General features: G+C 39.5%; 2 protein-coding genes across 13 annotated transcripts in view; both read right to left on the bottom strand.

Annotated features, from left to right (window-relative positions):
* Nucleotides 1-62: 62 nt before the first annotated feature.
* On the bottom strand, nucleotides 63-27,376 carry ZFAND4 (zinc finger AN1-type containing 4). Of its 7 annotated transcripts, none has more exons than XM_054832438.1 (10): nucleotides 27,240-27,376; nucleotides 23,040-23,342; nucleotides 15,598-15,673; nucleotides 15,435-15,502; nucleotides 14,709-14,895; nucleotides 10,009-10,156; nucleotides 8,012-9,193; nucleotides 7,324-7,378; nucleotides 4,885-5,002; nucleotides 63-2,819 (listed from the first exon to the last, which is right to left on the bottom strand). In XM_054832438.1, the coding sequence occupies exons 2-10, from the start codon at nucleotides 23,221-23,223 to the stop codon at nucleotides 2,684-2,686; spliced, it is 2,154 nt and encodes a 717-aa protein (XP_054688413.1). In that variant the 5' UTR covers nucleotides 23,224-23,342; nucleotides 27,240-27,376; the 3' UTR covers nucleotides 63-2,683. The 7 variants fall into 7 exon arrangements, 5 of the variants coding, with proteins under 5 accessions (XP_054688413.1, XP_054688414.1, XP_054688415.1 ...); XM_054832439.1 differs by lacking the exon at nucleotides 27,240-27,376 and adding an exon at nucleotides 24,343-24,459; XM_054832440.1 differs by lacking the exon at nucleotides 27,240-27,376 and adding an exon at nucleotides 24,426-24,447.
* Nucleotides 27,021-27,795, bottom strand: part of LOC129208920 (WASH complex subunit 2A-like) — a 34,828-nt gene continuing 34,053 nt past the window's right edge. For all 6 annotated transcript variants that reach the window (XM_054832430.1, XM_054832431.1, XM_054832433.1 and 3 more), the window contains one exon: nucleotides 27,021-27,508. In XM_054832430.1, the coding sequence (XP_054688405.1) occupies nucleotides 27,372-27,508 (137 nt within the window). In that variant the 3' untranslated portion in view covers nucleotides 27,021-27,371. The remainder of the gene's footprint in view (nucleotides 27,509-27,795) is intronic.

Here is a 27,795-nt window from a genome sequence, read left to right as displayed (position 1 = left end):
TGACAAGAATCCCAGAGGTCATTCAACAAGAGACTACCCTGGTTATGCCTCACAGGTCCTCAAGCATAAAAGAAGCACACAAAAAATATTTGACAGGAAGGTAGAGAAGCACACACCAAAGTCATTGTTAAACTTCCATTATGTAAACACTTTATGATACAATCTAATTACACGAACAAATACACAAAAGCTAAACATTTGTCTACAGCAGATGCATAGCACCACAGTGCACTGACTAATACTCAGAAAACCAAACCATTTAGGTAAGTTTACACAGTAAACAGTAATTAATCCATAGCACGGTCTAACACAGGATTTGGTAAAACCCGACAGCATATAAATTAGCAACTAAAGCAGTTAATTACAAATTTAAGTGCTCTTAGAGCTGTACTGCTCATTGAAAATAGGAGTGCCTGTAACACAGCAGTGGAGATGAGAAAAAAACCAGAAGAATTCTGCACAAGAAATGTCCATATTAGGTATAATCAAAATAAGGTAGAATAAAAATTATGAGAAGCTACACACATGGAATTAGAGTATTACTACATTGCATTTTCTGAAAAGTATCATTGTGCACTTCATTATGCATAATTAGAAAAGGGAAAGTTACAATCGAGATTTGACTCAGACTTCCTGTCACAGACCTCATTTAAGTACTTACTAAAATTTGAGTATGGGCATTCTAATTCACTGCAAAATAATTTCTTGACAATTATACTTATGCAAAATCAGATTAAGTGATGACAGCTTATAGCACTTTAATTTCACTACTTGTGAAATCTCTACCGCACCTGCAAAAAGACCAATACCTCTGTCTTAAGAAAGTTGCTGAACTGCAAATAAGTAATTGTTGGGAAATCACTAGTACGTTTGCCCTGTTCCTTAATTCTTTTCCTTCGGCATCTAATATTGCCCCATACTGGAGATGAAATAAAAACTACAGGCATGTTCACAGTATCTAGCACTGCTCAGTAATGACATATTCTTATACTAGGTGCAGCTCTGTCAAGTAAGAATAAGCCTAGAGGTCACACACACATAAAACTACCTTTTTACCTTATCACTGCCCAGAAGTATGATTTTGATTTTTTTTTCCAAGGTCATCACTCTCTGGAAACTCCAGAAGGTGTAAGAAGTTGCAGGTAGACTACATGAAATGGATTTCCTTCAAGGATGAGAATTCTCTGAGTTACTTCTCTCCCTTACACTGATCCTCTTTCTTTTTTTGGCCCAACTTTTGATCGCCATGCTCATCAGCTGCTTCTGTTTGACTGGAATGCAGCCTAGATAATTTTAATACCACATCCAACTAAGCAGTTGAGTACTCTGGCAAGAAAAAGGATCGTGACATTCAATTGTCTAGATGCAATGTGGAGGGGTTTCTTTTGTTCTGGTGGTTTGTTGTAGGTTTTTTATTAATCTGTTTATACTAGAACACATCAAGCAACATAAGCTTATAAAAAGATTTCAGACACATTAAGGGAATGAAAGGCTTTCAGTAGGTATATTCCTCCAGCATCACTTTCTGCAGTAGTTGCATGCTCATTAGAAGTTTATCATGCAATTACTGAACTGCCTTTGTACAGCATCAGCTGTAGGGGAGAAAGGCTGCAGGTTATTATATGCCATTTGTTGAACACCCATTTTCCCTTCGCTAGTACATCTGGAAGAGTTCAGGAAGATTTATTTAAAGCACACAGTGCTGGTCACACTATTCCTAATGAAGTTGGTAGGAATTTTCCCACTCACTTCAGCAGAAACAGATATGAGCCAGTACTTCTGAAAAAAAATTAAAGTTAAAAATATCCCCTCCCCCCTATAACAAAGTCCAGCTTTTAATTTAGGAGCATGCTGTTAAGATAGGAAAAGTTTTGTGCATTTATAAGAGCATAAACCAGAATAAAATTTAATATTTATTAGAATTTCTTCCAGTAACAGCATTCAACATCTTAACAAACCAAGTTGTGAAGTCTTAAAAAAATCTAGGATTACAAAAAAAGTTAAAATAAGTTGTTCCTTATATTTAATGGCAACAAAGGGGCAATTTTCTATTTAAAAACAAACTTGTCATATAACCAGTATTATTTTAAGAAAATGTGATTAACATGATATATAATTTTCAGAATGGATACACAGTGCATGAATATCAATCTGAATGGAACAGAGGGGCGGAACACAGTACGACCCCCTTAAAAATCTCAAAATAAGCTGTTTGAAGAAAGGGAGGGGAGGGAGGGGGATCTTTCTAGTGAAATAACTTAGAAGATATCACGCAATGGACAAAAAACGCAAGAGTACAGAAGACATTACATGACACCCTCATTACAACACCCCCTCAAGTCTGGTTATACAGTAAATAAAGTTAGTAAAGTGCATCTTTTAAAGACTTGTCTAGTGAAATAGCTTTTCCAAATATAAAACACAACACAAGACGTGCAGTAACAGTTAAATCATAGTGTAAGTTTTTAAAAACTAATCTTTAACTTTTCATTCACTAAAGAAGAAAAGTTTTAACTGCAGTAGTGTTCACATTATTCTTCGACAGGATGCATCCTCATGTGCTTTTGTTACTTGGCAAATCTTTAAATATGGAGCATGGCAACATTATGCAGTTTAAGCAAGTGCTTCTCTCAATGTAATACAATTCTTCAATGGCAGAACGGCCACATGCAGAACAACCATGTTAGATTTTGGGAAGCTTTGGTGCACTAACGACGGGATTGGTCTCCTGCAAATACCTTCGCCCCGCACTCTTATAGTCGTAGGTGCAGGTGTGAGTCTCTGCATAGCGGTGTGTTGCACAGAAGTTGTTTCCACATCTGAAGAATCAAGAATATTAGAAGTTACAAGCTTTTAGAAGCTTTTAACTCTCTGACATGCTTGAAGCCCTTTGGCTTAATCATGTCTTGTTTATTTGACATAACTGCTTGGATTCTAATAATATTTGACTGATAACAATAAGTAGCAGGGTAATCAAAATGACATTTTTGTAACTGAATGTTGCAGTTTTGACACAACATTCTCTTCAGCTAGGATGTTAAGCAAGATCAGTACTCCTGGAACCAGCTAGCAAGGATCAAACACACTTATAAATTAAGAATGACGGGCTTTGATGTATTTTATTTCTTTTTAAAGATCTCACACAACATTAGTTCAGAGGACAAAACCATGGAACTAGAATAATGGCATCAGGTGAAATCCACATAATGCATTTCAGTTAAAAACCACCATATCATTCAGATCACCAAAACAGATGTTCAGTTCAGCACAACTTCTGCCTGGCATAAACTCACATTAATCATTTAAGATTAATAAATACAGATTTAGTCAGCTGCAAAGACATCAGACAGACCACCTATCAAGAACATGACTTCCTATATGACTGAATAAGGGTCCATCTTTCCAATATCAGTTGCAATTTCAATGAGTTAAGATGATGGTTTTTGCCTTCAAACTTGACAGCTCAGCAGCTAAGACTCCTAACAGGAGAAAAGCACACTCTGGAGGTTGTATCTGATCTGGAAAAGTGCTTTAAGTGCAGACTGATATTAGTGTCCTGTTGCCCGATTATTTGATAAAGTTGTTTCTTGACAGTAAAACAATGACATCATTCAAAATCAGAATTCTCTTGAAATGAATAAGCTTACACAACTTACTGTGTTACTATTAGACTATAATCCTCTATTTATCTATCTATCTATCTGGGTTCATAATATTTTCTGCAGCTGTTGCTGAGGCTCTGTGTGCCTGGTAATAAATTTGCTTTTCTTTGGTCCTGTAAGCAACCAGTTCTCTCATACAACTGTATTATCTATCTGGTTCACGTTCCGTTCTAGTAAAAGGTCATGTGGTTGCTCCTTTTGAAACTAGAACAAATGCTCTTCCTGGAGATGTGTGATTTTCCCCTCTTTCTCTGTGCTTCATTTTTAACCTGAAGCAAGCTGCTTAGTTACTTCTAGAAGAGCTTGCAGCTATTTGCTTAGCAGGAAAGTGTGCAGTGTCCAAAACTGTTTCAAAATCAAAGACTGAAGAGTCAAGTAAGGAGGCAGTTCCTCACCCTGAAACTCTCCAGCACAGTTCCCGAATGGCAGAAGTCTTGTTCATTTTGCTGTTGATTGGCATGAACCAAGATCAGCTTCAAATGTAGCCCTCACAATGCAGCAGTTCCCAACCTTGACTAGCTCATGCAAAATGATACTGAGAAAAGAATACCTTGTGGGGAAACAGTACTTTGAAAACCAAGATCAACAGAGAAAGCAGGGGGGTTTGTTGTTGTTTTAAAGTTTCCAGTGATCACCACCAAGTGCCAGGTCTCATTGTGTTGTCTGCAAGTCATGGTTTGGGGGACCAGCGCTCTGCTTTTGAGATGCTCTAGATGTTGGTGACTGAAGTCTCACAAAAAACAGAACTCACTTAAAATCAAAAAGTCGTCAAATATAAATTTGCATAAATTCTCAAACTGTGCAGATGTGTTGTAATAGGACCAAATCTGAGGGAGATTTTCTGAAAAATTCTAACAAAACCAGTTTTTTCTCAAGTTGTTAATGATATAATTTTTGTTGAGAAACTTTGCAGAACATAAATCTGTAGCAAGTTCTCCCCACACCAGTAAAAAATGTCATCGTTCTTTTTTTGTAATCATGTTCTTTAATTCCTGATATCTTGCATTTCTTGATTTTCCTGGAAGAACATACCCCTCAACAGCAAAACAGGTACAACATTCCTGAATTTTAATTCCTGGAGTTTTGCCGAACTGAGAATTGCAACTTTTCTGATGGTTGTCTTTTGATTTGCTACACTTAGGGAATACCATGCAGCACAGAAAACCTTTTGGTTAACCCAGCTATCAATTTTAAACAACAGCTGGTTATATGCTCAGCCTACCTGCACTCATAGCTGGTTGCCAATCCAGTTTTCTTGCCACAAAGAAAGCAATGCTTTGTAATTTTCTTTTTTGCTTGAATTGAGCCATTCACAGGTGGAAGATGGGTTGCTTCACCTGCTTTCAGAGGTAGAAAGAGAGCAAAGACATTTTATTTTTACTTATTCCTGATCACAAACTAGTTAAATGTTATCTTTTCCAGATTAATTTTGTATTTCTTAGGATACCTCAGGTGGGAACCCCAAAGCCTAAACAGAGAGGAAAAAAAACCTCAAAAGCTGAAAGAGAAAACACACCTCAAGCCTCTGAACACCTTTGGAAGAGGCAGCACAATGTGGGACTTAGACCCATTATTTTTAACACCTGTTAAAAGTTGACATAAGCAGGAAGTTAAAGAATAACTCAAGAAACACATCTCCTAATGGCCTTCCCAAATGCAAAATGAAAACACATCATGTGATTGGGAAAGCACTGCACATAACAGCTTTCCAAAGAATCAACTGGGCATTCCAGTACCTAGCATCTAGTATATTCAGTAGCTAATAACTCAAGTTTGCCAGATAAATACTGCAACATTTTAAAATCTTGCTGGTACTCCCTAATTGCAAGAAAAGTACATTATTAAACTATGAACCTCTGTTCAGCAATATGGTTTCATAATGCACTTTGTAGATGTTTGTAAAATTTCTGTACTTAAAAATTTACTTAAGTGTAATTCTTGGCTGTTGCTTTATTAACTGGAGAGCATGTAAAGAAAAGGCATCTTCCTTCCCTCTGTAGAAGCTATTTGTCCACAACTCGTTTATGCGTATTTACCATTCGCTAGGACAGTGAAAGTCAGCAATACATCCTCTCAAACGTTTTTTCAGTGCTTCTGCTGCTATATTGTCAGGATGCTCCCAAAAAGTGACCTCATGAGTTCAGAAGTATTTTTTGTCCAGCGCACCTTTAATCCCAACAGTCATTTTCTCAGCTGAGATACAACAGGCTACATTCAGTAGTAACACCGGGCAGCCACTACACATTGCAGTCATCACTACCAACCAGTGCTAACCCATTGCTATCTAGCATTGAAACTTCCATGTTTGGCCATGCTATCAATTTCATAATCTAAAAGCATACTATTTCAGAAGCATCAGTTAGTCCAGTTTGTCAAAAAGACAGAGCCTGAAGACAACCCCAGCTGTGGACCATACTTAAACAGAAAAAACAATACACCTCACATTTATGGTCCCTACAGCAATTACATGTAAACTGAATCTGTCCTTTGGCCAGTTATACAACAGATCATTACTGACCACCTCTCTCTCAAGAGCCTGTGTGATAGGACAACACCAACTTTGTTCTTCTCATGTCTGGAACCTTTTGGAAAATACACTTTCGTCTAACATAAGATACACCAGAGGAGTGTTGTCTTCATAGTTCTATCTAAAATGACGCTTCCCCACCATGCAGATGTGGCTATTAGGGTATCATCTCTTTTACCACAGAGTAGGTAAAGACAGACCTGTTTATTAATTGACTGCCAATTCAAAGCTGCACACCTGGTTGTGAAACAAAAGCACAATCCATTATTTTAGCAGCTTTTGTTCCCACACCATTACAATTACATCATTTTTCCTTTTGCAGCTGCTACTTGAAGATCTGTCTTCAAGCTCATTCTCTATACCTAGATCTTAAAATCCTGGAATACATGCCTGCCTCTCTTTTCCTAAGGTCATATAGAAATAAAACCTGCAAACTGCAAGTCAAAGATGTAAAGAAGAAAAGTTAATTGTGCTGAGAATCTTTAGCTCGCTGTCTTAAGAGTTTTAAAAGTACTAATATAGACAATTCCATTCCTCCTAAGAGAATTAATCACATAAGAAATTAATATCTAGGCACAACACATCCATTTTCAGTAGATGTCAAGCATTAAGCACTCCACAGTTACCAAGACTAGAGTAGAAAGAATGATGTCCACAAGAAAAAAAATAGAGAAAAATCTGCACTATATGAGTAATCTTTAGCATCCATGCCCTTATTACTTCCTCCCCACTTTTCTTTTGCTGAATCCTTCTGGCTCAGGCTGTAGTCCTAAAGACAATGCTACCAATAAATCTGGCTGATTTTATTTCACTCAGAAGTATTCACAGAGCCGATCTTTTGTAAACTTCAGAGCAGAAAGTCATGTTTATGTCTATAGATGACAAACAGTATTCATTAAGTATTAAAAAAAAGCTAGGGAAGAGTCACAGTTGTATCCACCTAAGATGTGGATGCCATCTGTATGTTAAAGAATTGCTTAAAATATTAAGTTATTCCATGCTCTAGAAGCATAATACAGCAAGGACTTTGAAAGACATATGCCTTACAAAGATAAATTATTCTTGTCCTCTATATGTGTGATATATCGGGAAAGATTAAAGAGTCATCTTCAATTATTAAGTCACATTACTTACCTACTCTTTTCCCTACAGCTGCAATACTTCCATTCATTCCAAGCCCATGCGCAGACTAAAAAAAAAAAAATTTCCACAAGGAAATTACTAGCAGATGGAAATCAAATTAAAAGTTAGGCAGCCTGGTATCAGCTTATTTGAAATCAATGTTTTATCAATCAGTGTACCTACAAAGAGTCGAAGATGACTTCTGTACACAAAATTAAAATTCTACAATATAAAGCCTTACTTGAAATGATTATTTAATAGTCTCCCCATACTTCACAACACAGAAACAAGGAAGTACATTAGAGATCTGAAGCTAGGCACATATGGTGCCAGTCACAGGGAAAACTTTGGAATAAATGACAATTAGTGAGCAGCAGCAGAAGTCAGATGACACTTCAAACACAGACACTCATAATTCTATCATTACAACAACTAATAATTTTAGTTGTTAACTGAACCACCACTTTAATTTTTATGAAAAATTACTTCTAGGACCTGTTTAGATAAACAGGCAGTTAAGATACCAACAGGAATTCAGAAAAAACAGTTTAAGACTACCAGGGATTTAAGTATACCTCCCCTTCCCCATCTGCCTTTCCTGAAAAGGCACATAGACACACACACGAGAGTACAGTTTTCATAATGCCAGTACCAGAAAAAACAAGAAAACTTCAATTTCTTTAGAAGCATTAGTACTCACTAGAATATATTCAGCAGCTTCATTTGGAGGAGCAGTTTTCCTAAAGCTTTCTTCCTGAAAATGCTGCAGGTTTGTAGGTAGTGCAATACCAGAAGTCCGAAACCTGCCTGTTCCACAGGAATTCTGTAAGCCTTCCCTGTTTGTGCTTCGGGCCAGCGAAGCCAGAAATCCTAAATTACTTACAGAACTCACAGGTTCTTTGGATGCCTTGTTAGCCACATCTGTGATGTCCCTAGCCTCTGCTTTAGAAATTACATCAGGTCTTTTGCCAAGTGACTCTACTTTCACGCTATGAAATCTAGTAGTCCTAGAAAAAGAAGAGTCTGCTATACTACGGACTTCCAATGATCGAAGCACGTTTGGGGAGGCTGTAGATCTCAAGTTACCAGCCTCAAAGCATTTGGGTTGTGCTTGTGGTTTCAGAGAACTATGATGAGTCACTTGTGCTGAATACCGAAGAGGTGACAAAAGCAGATTTTTCCGAGGACTTAATTCACGAGTACTGAGAAGACCAGCCCCCATTGCTGCAGTGCTCAGCACTTTGCTAATAGGTTTTCTATGCTGCTCTACAACCTTAGATTCTTCATCTCCATCAGAGAGTTCAAGTTCTGGGTTCACCTTTCCTGCGTCATATATCTCACCACCCTGTTCAGTGGTGCTTGATTCTGTTAACAAAGCAAAAGCATCTGTTTCAGGTAGAAGTTTTTCTTCTGTTCCATATAGTTCTACATTTGTTAGATTCGGAAACAAAACAGCATCCTCCTCGCTGGCTGAGGTCACATTTTCAGATGCTTTTTCTGAATTTGCAGGGAGAGATGAAACAGCAGTCAGAATACTATTTGTAGGTAGTTTTGCATTTTCTAGTTCGACACGAGATATTTTTGGTGGTAACCTGATGTTACTAACTGACTGAGACCAAGAGTTGCTCTGCCAAGTGTCATCTTCCTTAAGAAAGTCATTAGTTGTGGATGGCATTGTTCTACCAGCAGTGGCCAAAGTAGCCAATGCTGAAAGTGCATTTTGGGAAGACTCCGAGGGATACGAATTCCCAGGAGGAGGTAGGCAGGACTGTCCAACATGAGGGAGCACTCTTAAAAAACGGTGACGAGCAGCAGCCACGGAGCCACTAGATGGTCGAGGAGCCATTGGAGGACGAGGTTTCACCTTGACAGTTTTCTTAGGCTATAAAAAAACCAAAACAAAAACCAAAACCACATACAACAACAATTAGTATTTCAATCACAGTTGCATTCAAAGACCTGACTGAGATCATATTCCTAGGAACTCAGATAGCATAAAGCCAGAAAGGACCAAATCATTCTTTCTACTCCCTCATCTGTTACTAGCCATCAAGACTTCACCCCAACATCTGAATAACAAAAATCAAATATTATAATCAGAAAAGGCTTTTTAGTAAATAGGCCACTTGTCAGAGGAACAGAAAAGGGAAGCCAGAATGCCATCAAAGTTATCCAGAAGATCTTAGGGTCTCAAACAAGATGAGTGATGAAAGCCTATCTCCATTTTACATCTAGGTAACCTAGACAGACATGAACACCAACGTAATGTTTTATCTTGTAGGTAATCTCATTCTCATATTTAACTTTATAGGCTTTTCAGTTACAATATTTCTAATGAGTTTCATTTAAGAGAAACATTGATTTTTACCAGAGCAGTACTGCAAAACAATGCTACTTAAAGTATTGAAAGAAAAACAAACAAAACACACCCAAACAAAAAATCCACACACCCAAAAAACCACCCACACAAATCCAGGATCAGTAGTGAATTCTCTGAACATGGACAGGTAGATCCAAGTAAAGCCAATGCCCCACAGAAGAACATACAATAGCATTTACTTAAATGAGAGATAAGAAATCATCTACCCCTGATAACTTCACTTCCCAAGACAAAGTACCTGACCTGCTTTTTAGAAAAGCCAGCACTAGGAAAGTGCAAGCCATTTTATGATAGAAAAATTGAAATCACAACTTCACCTTTTTACTGAGATTCATGTTCTCCATCTTTGCCTTGAGCAGTTTCATTTTATTCATAGTAATTGAATTCTCGATAATCTGTTGGCCAGAAGGTGATGCCTCTGTCTCATCATCATCATCAGCATATAAATTATAAACTGAACCACCACTGAAAATAAAAGAAAGTTTGTGTTCACCCTCTAATCAAATAATTTCATTATGTTTTCAATGTAGAGCATTCTCACAACTAGAAAGTCATATCCGTAGTTGATCTGTTGACAAAGCATTACGTAAAACTGTATGCAAAGACATTTCAAATCCATTTATTTTAGCACATAAGCATTCCTTACAAGATGCTCACGCAAAGTGATGATGCTGAAATCAGAACACAGCCACGCTTCTGGGAAGTTGTTATACCATATACAGTTGGTTCACACTCACTATATATTTTCCCCCCAGAGGGGATATCCAGTTCCACAAATGTCTCCTGAAGGTATGGCCAAAGCTGTTAACTGTGTGACTCAGACAACAAGCTGATCAGTTTTCCAATTAACCAGACACTGGCATGGAAGGAAAGTCCAAATTTCTATCCATCCTGAGGGGTGTTCTCACCATAAATGGAAATGGAGGGGTCACCCATGTGGATGTGATATTCTATTTCTCCTTTTCAAAATAAAAAAAAAAAATAAAAAGGGATCAGTTTAGGTTTCCAAAGAGTCTCACATTTGGAAAAAAATAAACAGATTAGAATTGCTAGTCCCAAGACAAAAATATTTTAACTCAGTAGTGCCTGGAAATTTATGACATCACATTGTGTTTTTCCATTCTGTATTCTAACAGAATGCAAAACTTCAATGTTTCAAAGTCAGTATCTGACTTGTTTTTCCTATGAAGCAATGAAGCATTAATCACTAACACACATCCAACATTTGACAGTGAAATGAAAGAACCATTACGAGTGTCCAATTCATTACAAATTGATGCATTTTCAACACTGCGTATAGTACATTTTAAAGAGTGTTTTAATTTTTCCATTATGCTGTCAGCTTCTAGAAATTGTGACAATCAGACAATTCCCCTGTGTTCATACAGAGGTCTTAGAAGATTTAACTAAAGTTTCTACTCTCCAAAAGAGACCAAGGAAGAACTAAAGGTCATGAGAAAGCCAGTACCAAAAAAAAAAAAAAAACCCCCAAAAAAACCCCACTACTTAGAGCTGGCATCTTACCTGATTCTTGGAAATACTCTGCTGCCCTTAGTCAAGAGCTAGTATTTTTGCACTGACTCTCCAAATCCATTTCCTAAAACGTAGCAAAACTCCAAAGGCAACACAGGTGGGAGACAGATCTTTCAGAGCAAGACGGCAGCAAATTCAAAGCAAGAATCAGCAAAATAGTCCAGTCATTTCTTACCAAAAACTGAACGGCTCCATATGGGGACAGTCAACATGCATATTACATATCTCTCCTAGTAAAGATTCAACACTTAAGAATCATTTCAGAATTTTAACTCTGCAAAGACTTAAGTCACCAAGTCAAAACAATTCTTAGAAATTCCCTTCCTTCAAGGTAAGAATAGAAAGAAAAGTGAAATGTCTCACATGTTTGGTTGGTTTTTTGTTTGCTTGGGTTTTTTTATGCAAAAAGAATAGTTATCCTTTTTCTTGCATTTTCTGGCTAAATAGGAGCCAAAACACTGAAAAGAGAGAGTAACAAAAGAATTTTTTGCTTTAACATGATTGTCAAATTATGGAAGTTGGACAGGGAGCTTTGTTCTTGATGATACTTTTAGCCCATCTTCCAATGAGTAAATTTCAAATTTACTTTATCCACAGGTGTCAACATTCCTGAGATCTTACTTGTAAGATGCATGCCTCAAAAATGATCAGTAGCTTGCTGAAACTTTTGACACCAGTGCCTGCCAGTCCTCTGCCACAACTTCAACAATTTTCTTTTAATCCAGAGACAATAATCATTGCATGTATTTACACCTCATCAAATTTTAACCATTAACTTAACCACAGATAAAATAAAATGACCTGGAAACCTATAAAACAAAACCTAAACCAATGTCTCATTTCTAAATTGCAGTCACTAAATTCTGCCTAACACATAAGCAATGTAAGAAAAGCTGATAAACAAGTGTCTCAAAATGCTCAGTCACCAGTATACCCACACATGTAAACACATTTAACTGTCAGTGTGGAAAACACTAGTATTCGGAGTGATTCACAGCCTTCCTCTATAAAGATCAAACAAAAAGGTCCGATTTGTTTCCATTCCCTCCTCCCTTTGCTTTTTCCATTTCCCACAGAGTCTGACCCAGCCATAATAACTAATTCAAAAATTAGGATTTTTCCACCCCTTCCTCTCCTCCAATTACTGTCTGCCTTAATAGAAAACCTAAGAAATGAACTCCCATAGAAAGCACAGAGGAACAGTGTGCTGGTTTTGGCTGGGATAGAGTTAATTTTCTTCATAGTAACCAGTATGGGGCTCTGTTTTGGATTTGTGCTGAATACAGTGTTGACAACATAGAGATGTTTTTGTTATTGCTGAGCAGTGCTTACACAAAGTCAAGACCTTTTCTGCACCTCACCCCACCCCAACAGTGAGAAGGCTGGGGGTACACAAGGAGTTTGGAGAGGACACAGCGGGGACAGCTGACCCAAGGGACATTCCATACCATCAGTATATAAAGCTGGGGGAAGAAGGAAGGAAGGGGGGGACATTTGGAGTAATGGTGTTTGTCTTCCCAAGTAACCGTTACGCGTGACAGGGCCCTGCTTTCCAGGAGATGGCTGAACACCTGCCTGCCGATGGGAAGTGGTAAATGAATTCCTGGTTTTGCTTTGCTTGCATGAGTGGCTTTTGTTTTACCTATTAAACTGTCTTTATCTCAAGTGACACTTTTCTCACTGTAACTCTTCAGATTCTCTCCCCCATTCCCTTGGGAGGGCAGGAGCGAGGGAGTGCTTAGTTACCAGCTGGGGTTAAACCACAACAAAGAGAAACAACTCAAGCTGAATGTTTTCAACTCAGGTGACTTCCAACCTAACTGGATAATTTGATCAGTGACAGCACATTTCTTAAGAATAACATATTTGACTTTCATACATGCTGTGTGGTTTATACCCCTGCTTTGCTACATTTTGCCAATCTCAAATAAATTACCATTTAATCTACACACTAGGCTTACGTAACTGAGAAGTATTAAGAATTTCAGACAATTGTCCATGTTAGTTTTAAGTGGGGAAAAAAAAAATTGTCACACACACAAGAATTTGAACACATAGGCAGCTACCAGGGAGCCTGTTATACTGAAAAATGAAAGTTCAAGCTCCTTCTGGCAACTTCTTGCATCAACTCACAGTACAGCATCCACAGTCCTAGCTCTTTGGATTGGTTTGGATCTTCTTTGGAGTTAAAAGGTAAAAGGGAACAATTTGGTAATAGGCAGGGTATCAGTGAGAACAGGAATTACATCTGTTTACTCCTCTTTCCAGAAGTGTATCTAGGCAAATGCAGCAGCAAGGTTCTCAGTTCTTACCGATGATGGTGGGTTTTCCCTATTTCAGATCTACACACAGTACCATATGTGGCTTTTTACTGAAAAAGACCGCAGGGGCCAAAAGATAAGATCACAGATCTAATACCTTTGTATCTTTCTTCTTCTTTTCATCCCGTAATTGTATATCAAACACTAGCTCTTTCTACTCTGTGTAACTATGTGGGAATTCAACCTTGACATTTCATTCAGCCTGTAGTTTTTAAGTACAGTTCTCTTATAAAAGTTTATTAGAGTAATATCACTCTGAACCCACTGAATCACACTGAATATAAATGCCATACAAAGCTCTTGCTTTCAGTTTGCAAATAGGAACATCTCCTTTCCTGGCAGCTGTACAAATACTAAGTTCTTCGGAGGATTAAAAAAACCCAACAAAAAACCAACAAAAACTCTACCCAAAAGCTGCAGTATAAAAACAGAATCTAATAATTTTTAACAGATATTATCAATTTCGATAGCTTTAGGAAAAAGACTGCTAATCTTTTTACTACAAGGTAGTAGCTTAAGTGACATACTTGCTCTTCTGATGATAACAGTACTTTGTTTCTGTGACAGTAATTTAGACTAGTTTGGTATCTCAACAGTAGCTAATCTGAGGCCTAATTATGTCCAAAGGCTAGCTCTATTGGTAATTCTTTCAGTATATTAAAAAAACAAACAAACACACAAAGAAAACCCCTACCAAAACCCAACACACACCCCCTCAGTTTCTCTGCAACTTCAGACAAACCCTCTCAGGATTTTGCACTGCCAATCTACTAGCTTCCTGACTAGTCCAATGCCTTAAGATGGAAGAGAAAGTACTTCTCAAAATTTTTTTTAATATCTTTATTGCCAAATTTACTCTCTTGTGAAATGTTCCCTTTTAGAAAGGGCTGGAATGTTGAGAATTGCCTCAAGCACGAGACCAGCTTTATCTCACTCTATTGACACACACAGTGACAGAGGACTGTCAGCATGATCACTGACCACAAAGTACTACTGTATCGTTAGGCCATGCAGTTACAGCATTTTAGTAGCCCTTCAGGCACAGTTCTTGCAATACTCCAGACATATTCCAGATATTTTTTTGATAAAGTCAACAAATAAAATTGAGAATTATATATCATTCCTCTTTAGAAAAATAATATAAAGATTAAACCCAACTTTACCTCAAAGATTCAGATAATGGTGTTAAAGTGCCATCTCCCCGGTCTACCACACGGAAGAAATTCAACTGATCTCCTTCTCGATATACTAAGAAGGTAACTTGTTTGTTGGATGGCCCTTTCTCCCAGATCTCATCTCTACTAGGATCCATGTATTCAGCCATCTCCCTGATAGGGTCTTCCACAGGAACTACAATGAGAAAAAACAGAATAAACCCAAATTATTATTATTATTGTTGTTGTTTTGATCACCTCTGAGAGTTTGGCTCAGTTTACAATGGGGATTCCCAACCTAGAAGATATGCTGAGTATTTTCCAAGTGAAACTTATCAAAGGACTTTGTCCATTTTCATTTCTCTATAGATGATTCACATAACCAACTTTATCATAAGACTAAACCAATGCCTGATTCTTACTAGCCAGATTTTGAAACCTATTTGTATAATAACATTATAGTATCATTTTTTCTACAGGTGAAGAATTGCTGATTTTAAGACTTGATGATTCTATACATACAAAGGTACTTGTAAAACTAAGGGTAAACAAAATGAAAAGGATGGTGTACTTGGTATGGTAAGGAAAAAAAGATGGAAAAAATCCTTCCATTTTTGTCAAGTATTTTTCCAATTAATTTGGAACTGAAATCTGCTCCTCTTAAACGCTTAACTAAGAGAAACTGTTTACAGTTACAAGATGTCGCATGTAATTATTTTCCAAGTTAACACCTACCTCTTCTAGTGTTAATAGGTCCACCTCGCATAGCCAGAACTAACTTCAGAGTGCAGCCTTCTGAAATGCTGTAAATAACAATAAATAATTTTTTGTAGCATTCTCTATTGCTTATGCTAACAATCATTCAGAAACACTCATCGCAATTTTATTCTATACTTACTTATAATCATTCAAACAATAGTCATCCTTCAGTTCCGTATTATTCCAAATTAAGTGCTGCTGAGAGACAGGAATACCTAAACAGAACAAAATAAAAAAGTATTAAAATTGGAGCTTGGTGAGAGGACTATTGGGGAGTTTTGCTTTTTGAAGAATGTGGGGGTAATGGAAGAGAGGTGAGAAAGGGGATCACAGGGGAAAGAAGAAAGGAAGCAGAACAAGGACAGGCGCTTGAGCAGCTGTCGGTCACGATATCCAACCTCCCCAATAGTTATTAAGAACAAAGTTAAGGTTTACAGCAGGCTTGTGCTCACACATGGAGTTCAATCTTTTGGCTCAACAAGGGGACTGTAGAAGTATTCAATTGTTTCAGGCTTATTGAATACTTGCTCTTTTCCAGTCATCAGACAAGGGAGTTCTCTTTCTCTTGTCTGTACCTCAGAGCTTTAAGTATACGGACAGGAACAACAGGATAAAACTTCTAACTAAAGAACTACTGAATAATTTAATCACAGACTGATATTCTGTATTACTCACAGTAAAGACAAGGTCACATTAAGGTAACTAGCGGCAACTTTATAGTGGTGACAACTGTAAATGTGTTTTTATCACTGCTTGGTTTGGAACCTGATAGTTCACATGTAAAATATAGTACCATAGCAGTTAGGCAAACTTCGTACTACAAACACTTCTATTTTTTTGTGGGAGTTCTTTCAGGCCTTCAGAACATTTTATTACTTATATCCACTAATTCTCATTTTCAGTTCAAGTTCTGGGATAGTTTTGGCTATTTTTTGTTAAAAGGAACTAAGCATATTGAATATTTGTTCCTTATTAAAAAAATCCATATTCTACACAATGATTAACTTTGTTTCTTTTTTGCTTGCATAGTCAACTCATTTAGATACAGATGTAATACACATTAAAGATAATAAGCATAAACTGGTACAACCTAAGGTCTTCACACATTTTTACTAGAATGTTGCCACTTTTCAAATTTTGGATAGAGTACAAACCAGGACTGTTATGGAAGGATGAGACATCTCTGGCTACCAAAAAAAAAAAAAATTAAAAAAATATAAGGCTAACAGGAAGATGAATAGCTGTCTTTTTTGCCTTTGAAAAAACCCCCACAAACTTTCCCTTCAACATCAAAAGGAAGTACTGTTCAATTTGTCTAGTGAAATCCAGGTAATTAAGATCTCACTGTGCATTCCCGACAAATTGTAATTAAAATGAAAATTTATAGAGGCAAAAAACCTACTTGTTCAAAAATATCTAAACACTGCTCCTCAGACTAAGAAGCAAAAGCTATAAATATATTTTCCAAAAGGTTAAAGTAACCTTATCTTATACTTTTATTCATTGCACATTCAGATACTTAAAAGGAGGTGCAAGTAGCAATGCTATATAGTTAAGACTTCCTGAAACACATCTGGGAAGAGGGGAACACAAAGATCAGAGTCCTCCAGGTGGTTTCCAAAAACATCTCAGCTTCCCAAGGCTTGCTAGAGTGTTTGGCAAGCTGTGTGCAAGCTGTCAGTTAAGTAGCCCCTTCCTAGCTGGAAGAATGGCACAAAGCTACCAACGCCCATCACCAACAAGGAAGAAAAGGCAACCAGATTCCAGTGAAAGTCCAAGCAGATTCAACAGGCAAGTAGGACACCTGCTAAGTGGACATCCTCGTGCAGAAGAGGTAGTGCACTTTGGAGGACCTGTCACTGTTGTTATGTAAGTTTTAAAGATCACCACAATTTCCTTTTCTCACCACAGCTCACATCTAGATTTCTCTTTTATGAACGACCAACACTACTTCACTTGGATGGCATTTAGGGTGACTCTTGTATCCTCTGAAGTCCACAAGACATCTATGAGGGGAATGTGTTCATATAGTAGACTACAATAATTGCTACTACACTGCCAGCTACTCAATAACTGGTTATTGGTTATGTTTCAAGTCTGCAGCATAAGCAAAACAAGAACAAGCTGGCAACAGCCAGTGAGTCTACAGTGAAGTTCTTTTCTGTGTTGTTTTGCAGTCTTCTGATTACAAACAGTCATTACTGTCTGTATTTGTTATGGTTTCAGCAGCCTCCAAGGAGCAATTTCCAATTACTTTGATAAACTGAGAGAGTATTTGTTAAAAAGGCTGGCTTGCAACTGGCAGTGCTGCAGTGAAACATGGTTTTGTTCATCTAACGATGACAACGTATTTTTGATGAAATGAACAGATGAAAAGACTATACTCTGCTGTAATGGGAAACAGACAAGTCTTTATTACTAATTCCCTTTTATGCTGCTTTCTAAGAATTCTGTATTTATATACAGAGGAAATGGTACATGCTTTATAGGTTCAGGTGCAAGAAAATAGGTATCAGCTGTCCTTTTTCTGCATTATAGTACAGCTTTCTTGAGTAGACATTTGCACATGGGATCAGCATGTAAAATTGCAACAATGAGAACTGCAAGATACCCATCTACTATGGCCTCTCCCTGAGCGGCATGACTGCATCACTGGCCTGCTCTAAATCGGTATGGAGAAGAGAGGAAAGTAGGGCAATAAGCTACACCTCAATGCTCAAATGGAATGGGGCTAGCTAGGTGTTGCTATAGGAGGACAGAAGAGTCTTCAGACTGCCTATTGAAATGGCTGCAGCTGCGCTGACAATCTGACCTGCTGGGGGAGGGGCGTGGGTGAGAAGGTAGAGAAGTACTCTATCCTGTCTCTGAATCAGCATATCAGATACACCCTGAAGCTTCACTCCTTTACTCTTCTTTCAGGCATGCTAAGTAGGCTCACCAGAGAAACTGATGTGGTCAAGTCTGACCCAGAAAAAAAACCCTATAGATTTCATAACAATCTTGATTTTATGTTGTGGGTAGAAGGTTACTATGTTTAAAAACACCACAAACACTTCAAAGTTCAAACAGTGTACTTATCTTTCATCTAATGTTGAAATTGCTGGAGAGTTTCTTAAACTTTTACTTTTTGGTCCTGCTTACAGAGAAGTGGGGCTGACAGCCCCCCCACAAACTAGCTACACTAGGGAAGGGTGCAAAGGTTCACAACTTACAGCAGCAGGACTGTTTTCCTTACTGTCAAAGCCCCCAGCTTTCATAAGCATGATAGTACACTATGTTAGTGTAAATGGTGGTCAGTACTGACCTACTCTTTACCCTAGGGACTGACAAAGAGGAGACTAACAACAGTGAGTCGCCAGTAACTGAACACAGGCCCACAAAATTTCCTGACAAAGGTAACCTTATTTACACCTTCCAGATGACACTCTAACCATCGGATCTGGGCACAGGCTTGCATTTGCAGGAATGTTTTCCCAGCTCAGACAAAGCATAAGCTTAAAAAAAAAAGCTTCATCAACTTCTAGTCTCTATCAGCACAATAAACAGGCAAATGACAAAGCAAATAGGAGACATAGAGGAAAAGCAGTAGACAGAAGAAAAGCAAGACTGGTTCTGCTAAAAACACTTTACACTTGTGCAATCCACTTACTCTGGTCCTGACAGAAGCATAGCTATTTTCTCTAACGCCAAGTAGGAACAAATACCATTATGACATACTCTGAATATTGAAAGAAATTACAACATCCAGAAGTCTGCTTGACATTCATCTAGTTCCTTTCACTTAAGGTGAAGCTGCTGTACATAGGCAGCAAAATAACGACAGCAAAAAGACCAATGAAACATAACAACTCATTGATGAATTGAGAGTATGCACACATATGACAACAAAATTATTGTTGCATCTGTCATTCCCTGCTAAACACAAACATTCCAAATTAAGATGTACTCTGAAAGCTAATTCTGTTTCTCCCCTTTACAATAATACAAGGACAAGAGAACACCTCAATTTTCATCTAAAAATGTAGATGTTTCCACATACACAGATCACAAAATTCAGATGCAAGCGGTCACTGAACAAACAATGACTGAGTTGATTTTTCTTATTTCAAAGCTAGCTACATAAATGAAAGCTTTAACACTCCATACTGTAGAATACAAATTAATTTCTGCAATAATAATAATAATTACCAACACCAAACCCCAAACTCCACCTCCACCCTTGAGACTCAATCCTATCTTACTGAACAAACATGTTGACAGGTATTATCTGTGGTTCTTTAACAGATGAAAGAATCAACCACTACTACGAATACACTATCTGAATGTTCCTTCTATAAAATTCAGTATAATAACTGGAGTTCCCGAATTAAGACTATTAAACTTTGTCCAGCCCAGCAGCTACAAAGACCTGTACAATGGAGGAAGCTATTTCCTCTTTCAACGAAATCCTGATATTTTTAAGTACCATTCATGTGTTAAAGCTCAGTCTTTCATGTCACCTTGAAACTCAGGTACCATCCTATCCATGTCTATCAACATATTATCCTGCTTTCAAATAATCGACAATAAGCAAACCCAACAGAATAGGTAGCACTGCTGGCCACACTACACTATGCTGCTGGCTGTGTGTATTCTAGCTTTTATGCCACCAGTAGAGACAAAGGGAGCTATTTCTTCTCCAGTGTACCATTTTAAAAGGCTCATTCACTGAATTTGAGACTAGGAGTGATTTACCCTAGGTGACTCCAAAGTCAGCATTACAACAACTCTAAGTTTTTGGATACCAAGTGCTTACTTCACATGGAACATATTTGAGGACAAATGCCTGGATCTGATCCAAACACACCTCAGATCTGCTTTAACTTCAATTTATGAGTAGACTTGCACTGAAATTTCAGATGCATTAAAACCCATTAATAAATTTTTACCCATATTCTTTACAGACTAAAACCAACAGGAAGCTGAAGATCTAGAGTTCGCCCTTACTAAGGTACCAAGGTCTACTACAGCTGTCTAAACAAACCCTTTCCACATCAGATCATTAAACAGGCCCCAAGAATGACAAACGGTATCAGAAGTATACAAAATTCCTACGATGCCATCCATATTATCCTTTCTTATTACAGTGTAGACAGTCTACAGCTATTGATATTCCAGTTGTTGACAAAGATTAGTTTGTCTTGATTTTAGTTTTATTATTATCCTCTTACAGTTAGAGGCATTGGTGACATTTGAATAAATTTGTTAATTTCTGATACAATTCTAGATTTTGTTAATGGAGATTTCAGGTCTTGCATCATTTTCCCAAAACTTGTCTTTTTGTATGCTTACATACCATGATTCTCAACATCCAAATGAGTCCATACTAGGGACTCTATATTGTTTCCCAGCAGTGTAGGAGGCATTCTCCAGCCAGAAGTGCAGCTTAAATGAGAGAGGTTCACACTCCAGGAAAGTTGACATGATACAATAACAAAAAGTGAAAAACAGCAGCAGGAACAGATATAAGCTTTCTGCTTCCCATGCCAAATCACAACCACAAAACTGCTTTAGGATTTTCACTCCACTTGGGTGATACATTGCTTGAACTTGTGCATTACAATAGGAACTTTGTCACTGAAAAGTTAATTATTTTTTTACATGCGACAGCAGCACCAAATGCAGCATAAAATGAATTTATCATTGTATGTCTGTCCCTTTCATACATAGCTGATCAATCTTGTCTTCACTCTGCCCCTCATAAATCATATTAATCAGGACATTACAGATCTTTTAAGTCTGTTCTGGAATATCAAGGTATTTCAAGTGACTTCTAACAATTTGATGATAAGCACCAGTGAACTCATCTTCCATGTTTTAATGAAATTTACTTAATAATAATTGTCTATACAGCAGGCACCTGAACTATTAATTACCTTATCGCCCTATGAACTACAACATGTGAATGAAATTCTGAATAAGCAATATTTTAACCATATTACTGCGCTGTTCTTCCAATAACAAATTATGATACTTTTGTAAGCTAGACACTGCCAGCCTACAATAATAAACTGTAGGTACAATTCAATATGTCTATTTGCAATCTCCCGTTTTGGACTAAAAGAAATTCAAATTCCTCTTCCTCACATCTCCCACTGGTCTCTTCATGCATCCTTTAAAACTCACTCCTCCATGTATACTGTCCAGATAGCCTGTCTTCCCCTGTATTCTATTGCCTATGCTACCTTTTAATTGTCTCTCAGTTAGCATTCTATTACGTATCTGCTTTCATCTCTCCTACACCTATATTCACTCATGGAGAAGAAAAAGCCTTTCCTTTTCTTGTTTTACCTCTAGCCTCCAGGAGCATCTCTAAACATTGTCTGACTTGTGATTAATTATGGCCCTATCCACAGGAAACAAAAGCATATCCACATAGCTGCACTAATGTACCTACACTGATATAAACTCTAGTTATCTGCATGGTGGAGCTTCTACTACATGACCTTATGAGCAAAAAGTCATCCCTATTGTTGCAATGCTGCTGTGTTTTAAGATTTGTACCAGTTGTCTTTTTTTTTCCTGTCCATTAGCACAGATTTCCATAAGAGAAGAAGAGTACCTTAGATTCAAGTCTAAAGCATCATATTACATCTCCCAGAAGGTGGGTTCCACACAGAAGCATGAAAAACATGTACAGGTATACTGGAGAAAGAGAGGATCCCTTTTCTTAAAATTAGCAACTCTGGTACTCTCAGCTTGTGCAGCTACACAGTTCTTTAACTCCTGAAAGGATGCAATGCTTCAAAGTAGCTAAGGTATATATACATGCATATTTCCAATACATTCTTTCATGCAGGATCATTTTCATCGTAGAGGGAAAGGGGTGAGAGAGAACTAACCTACATCTTTTCTCCTTGCATTAGGACCAGAAACGGCCTCATAACTTAAAGGAGGTTTTCACTTTGCAAGACATGCCGAGTTTATCATTTTATGACAAAGCATTGCTCAGCCAGGCCTCTACCAGCAAAAGATCACTCACCTAAACAAAATTCAAGTCAGTAACTTCAAGCTGCCTTTGTGGTTTGCCTGCACTGCAGTTGCTCTTGTGACTGCAGTATCATAAACAAACCATAAACTGACTAACCTAAGAAGCAACAGCAATAGCACTAAGACAGTTGCAATATAGACATACTGCAAGACTCAAGTTTATAACCTTGCTAGTGAACAAACAACTTATGTCAGAGAGTCCTTTCAACACCAAAAAGACTATATCCCATTTAATATCAAAACAATTAATGATTTACCATAGCCTTTTTAAGATTTATCTTAATAATGATATACCAAAACCAAAAACCCCAAACCAAAACCAAGAAAAGAAATACCAATTCCAGTAAAGCCTAAGTCATGAACTGATAGGAAAAGGACAGAACAGAAAAACAACTCAATTCCAGCTAAACCTAAGCCATAAACTGAGTGCCTAGCTTACATGTATTACTGAACAAGTCATTCAAATTATCTGGTTTGAATTTAACAACTATTATTTGTAAAATGAGACTTCCTCTAAAGTGCTAAAGTTTACAAAATAAGAGAGAATAATACCTTCCAGTCTTTGAATTTTAGCTTTCACAGAAATAACTGTTTCAAAGGGGGAAACTCGCAGTTCAAAGCATGTTCCTGTAAGCGTTTCAATGAAGAGCTCCATAGTTTCATAAAAAGGAAGCTTGTAGTGAAACGGTCCCATGTTATCTTCATTGAAAAAAGGAGGCTCTTTCTTGTTGGCCATTACAAAGGATTTACAACTTCCTTGTAAGAAGATCTGTCAGGAAACTACATTCCACTTCTAGCCAAGACAGCTTTGAGGACAGGTGTGGTGCGTTGCTGTTCATGTTTGGGATTTTTCACCTATAAAGCAAACAAGCATAATTCTAACAACATCTGAACATAGCTATTAAGAAGAATTTCAATTTATTCTTGAGGAACAATAAAATAACTATTAAGAAGTAGTAAGATATCTAGGTCGTGCAAGAGATAACCACAAATGATATTAGTAACATCATAGTTTTAGGACTCTAATTTCAGTCAGCATTCTAAGTCTCACCTATCACATTTTTATTTTGTTTTCACAAGCGACATGACAACCCAACCTGCAACATTAATGCCCAAAATCTCCTGACAAGGGCTAAGCCCAGAGCAGGGTCACAGCTGGAGAAAAACTCCAGAAAGACATAACCACTGGGACTCGTCCGGGTTCGGGGAAGGCAGCAGAGGAAACGGCAGCTTTGCCCCCTCGGCAGCGCCGAGCTCCCGCCGGCTCGGTCCGGCCCCCGCACCGGGGCAGCAGGCCGGACCCAGGCCAGCAGAGCGGAGCGCCCGCAAACAAAGGAGCGAGAGCAGCTGCCCACCCCCCCGCCGTCACCGCGCCTCGGGGCGGCCTCACACCCCCGGTTACGCCGCGGAGCCCCACCGCCCCTACCAGCCGTGTCCCCAGCCCACCTCGGGGGGAGCCTCCCCCCCTTCCCTCCAGGGACACGCCTCACACCGGTGGGGCCGGGTGAGGGAAAGGGTCAGGGCACTGCTCCTCTCGCCCCGCCCCGGTCGGCGCTCCCGCCGCAGGGCCCCGAGGAAGCAGCATCCCCAAGGGCCGGAGACCGCCGAGCCGGTCCGCAACGGGCGGAGGGAGGGTGGGGTCTCATCTCACCTGCCGCCACCGGGCCCGCTGGGGGGGGGGGGGGAAGACCAGGCTCCTCTTCCCCTGTGCTGCCCCGCCCGCCGCGCCTCACAGGAGCTCGCCAGCCCCGGCAGGCCTCACAGAGCGGGAGGAGGGGCCGCCGCCGCGGGAAAGGGGTAGGACCCGGGAGCCGGCAGCACTAACCGCTCACCCCCCGGCAGCCTCCGCGCCTACCTAGCCTTTATGACATCCCCGCCAAGCGTCCTCCTACGGGCCAATGCGGCGCCCGTTCTCATGCACCTCGCCCAATCAGCTACCTCGAGGGGCGGGCGTCCGCCGCGCCGCGGCGCGCTGCTCTCGCTTGTTGTGGTCGTTAAGACGCGGGACGGCAGAGCGTGCGCAGGGAAGAACCCGGATGCAGCGCCCCCACCGCGAACGGCGGTCACGTGACAGCCGTCCGGGAGGCCGCGGTGCCTCCTGGGACATGTAGTCTAACAGGGCGGGGCTGATGGCCCGGTGGCCCCGTGCCTCCGGCGCGGGCGGGCAAAGGCCGTGTTTCAGGGGCCTGTCCCGGCCCTGGCGCTCCACGCGCACCGTTAGCCTCCCCTCAGGGAAGACTTGCAAAACCCCATCATTTCTACCTCAAACTCAACCCGAGGCGCCCAGGGATTGCTAACACGTACGAGCCCAGCACTGGGCCTTGCGAGAGCACAAGGGGGATGATGCCCAGCCTGTGCAGGCCTCCCCCCGGCCTCAGCCAGGACAGGGGCCTTGGGCAGCCCCAGCCCGGGAAGGAGCGCTGCTCCTGGGCACCTTTACTCTCTTCCCACGTCAAAGGCAGGCAGGCCAGTCTCCAGCAGTAGTGCTTCCCTTGGAGGATCACACTCTTCCAGCAAAATACTATCACAAAACAAGCTTAGCTTAGCTTATTAGGAGTTACTAATTACATTAACTGCTTTACTTTCCATTTAGGTTTTAAAAAAAGCTCTAGCTGTTAGGTTTCAGGCCCAGTTACACCACTCAGAACAAATACTGCGGTTTTTCACATGCACAGAGCAGGTATATGGGAGCCCTCCGACAAAGGCTGCTAAGCAAGCCCTGGGTACTCTAACACCGACTCTCCAGCCCTGCCCTTCCCAGAAAATGCAGTCATAGTTTATCGAGTTTGCAGAAAAAGAGACACACCAAGCCACAACTCAGTTAAAGAAACCACCACTCAGACCCAGCTCCCCCAGAAGTGAAGTGCCTAGACCAGGATTTGGGAGTTAATTGAGGACCACACACTTTAATGGGGGTAAGAGACTGTCCCTGTTGCAATTTAGAAAGATGGGGGGGGGGGGGGGGGGCGGGTAAAGAAAGATTTTGATCTATGTCATGGTACAAGTTTCTATCAAGACCTTTTCTCTACTGAGCGCTCACATTAAAGTTTAAGAAACACTTTATGGCAGGAGCTTCTTTTTTTTTCTGCTCCAACAGCTTTTGGCCCCCAGGGTTCTTGGCTTGTGAACAGCACTCTTTGCAATGCTAATAGAAGTTATTAATGTAAAGGGGCCAAGAAGAAAGGAGGATGCAGAAAAGAAATAGAAGTATTCACTATCTTTTTCTTCTCTCTCCCAGTATGTCTTTGAAGCCCTTCTAAGCAGAGAAAAGAGGAGTAAAGCAGCAGTCCGAACCACGTACGAGGCATTTGCAGCAGATGTAATGCCTATAAATAAAGTGCAAGTGCTCTTACTGTAGACACCCATTTGCAAATAGCTCCCACATTCTTTTCCAAGGTGCTACTCTCAACTTACCCCCCAATTAACGTGAATCATTGCCAGGCCCACCTATGGCGCAAATCAATACACGATGTTTCTCTTTTATCCCTTCCAACCTTCCCTTCTGCTTTACCCTCATTAGTGGTAGATGCTTCGGCTGTAGTATTTACCATGCCTCAAAGTAAATCCAATTTGAGAAACAAGACTGCAGCAGATGTCTCAGAACAAGGGCTTCAGTGAAAGTGGGAATTGCTCTCAAAGTCCTCTGAGCACATGCTTTAAATTCTCAGAGAGCAGAACAGTCTTAAGAGTTGAAGATAAAGTAGTACATTGCTATCACAAAAACAGTGCATCTAATTTTAAAGTCAGAATTGCAGGCGGTCACTGGTAAAATAAGAGAAACATTTGATCCTTCTGCATTTATGCATTTGCTCTGCTTGTATGCATGCAGGAGAGCAAGTATCTACCACCAGGCACCAAGTATGGTTAATGGCATCAGTTCCAGAAGGGCAATCTAGAAAATATAGGAAGCAAAAAGGTTAAGCCAAATGCATTGGACAGTTAAAGGGATTCCACAAAATAGTGACCTCCTGTAAACAGCCTACAATGTGTTATGGATGAGAAAGGAAAGCAGACAGTAAGCCTTTGGGCACAAGCGAGTCTCTGCACTAAGGTACGCACACAGACTTGTTAACCGGGAAGTGACCAAGCATGCTCGGTACAGATGGACTTCCTAGTGTTATTTGCAAAACTTTGGCAAATCCAGGCAGGTGAAAAGTCTCATTTAGTGGCTTACAACTTGAACAGAAGACAATGTTAAGTTGCTGTTGTTTTCATTGAGCACTGGGTCCTCATCTGTAGCACGCTCTTTCTGGCAGAGAAGTTATAACCATTGTTATTTGTATAGATGACATTAGTTGCCAATATGAAATACCTTATCTCCAGCTGGTATTAAGTCCTAAGTACACTAAGATTTGATAACTGCTCGATTACATAAGAGAAGCTGTACCTGGTAACAGAACGCAGCCTTACCCTAGCATTAGCTCAGTAGATTGGCAGCTGACCCGGACAAGGCATAGTAGTGGTTTTGGTTTTTTTTTTTCAAGCCATGATGCAGATGTCCTTAGCAAGCAGTAAAGAGGTAAGACAGACAGCTCTGGTTTAACTGATTCCATTTACTATTTATCAATTATTTTCTCTATAGATCTGTTCAATAAAACAAACTATACTTTGTATAATAGATCACTTCATTGCAGGTATTGCACAAGCTATATTCATCTGGGCACCATGGAAACAAGATAGCAGGAGGTTACTGTCTTTTTTTAACAAATATATCATTTAGCACAATTAGACCCAGCACAAGAGAATACTAACCATTTAAAATGGGTAATCTCATTTGAATATCCACAGCCATCTCATTTCAGCTCAACTGGATTACAGAATCCAGATTATTAGTACTGGACAGGGCATAAGGAAGGCCTTCTCTCTGCAACACACTCCCCTTGGCTACTGGCCTCCAAAGGCATTCAGCGGGTCATCAAATGTGCTCAGTTTCTTGCTTTCAGATTTTGCTTCTGAAGCTGCTTGGGAAGATCTGGTTTTGGGAGTAGCTATCTTGACTTGGCTGCTAGAGAAGATATCATCTAAAGGGGAAAAAAAAAATAATTTTAATGTGAAGTGACTGCCAAACAGAAGTAACATTGTACATAAGAGTCTCCAACACACAGCAGTGACTGCCAAGGACATTCTGTGATAAACAAATTCTTTCCTGCTGTTTGCGATTCTAGATGAATTTGTAAGGACATACGTGGGAGCTGTTAGATGTAAGTCAAATTAAGAGTATTTTTTTTCTTCTCAGTAAAGCAGAATAATACTTGTATTTTATGTGTTCAAGCTCTCATAAGCACTTGAGAAGTACTAATAAATTCAA

The sequence above is a fragment of the Grus americana genome, chromosome 7 (genome assembly GCF_028858705.1).
Source record: "Grus americana isolate bGruAme1 chromosome 7, bGruAme1.mat, whole genome shotgun sequence".
NCBI classification, from domain to species: Eukaryota; Metazoa; Chordata; class Aves; order Gruiformes; family Gruidae; genus Grus; species Grus americana.
Note: the sequence above shows the minus strand (reverse complement) of the source record. Positions and strands in the feature narration are given on the sequence as shown.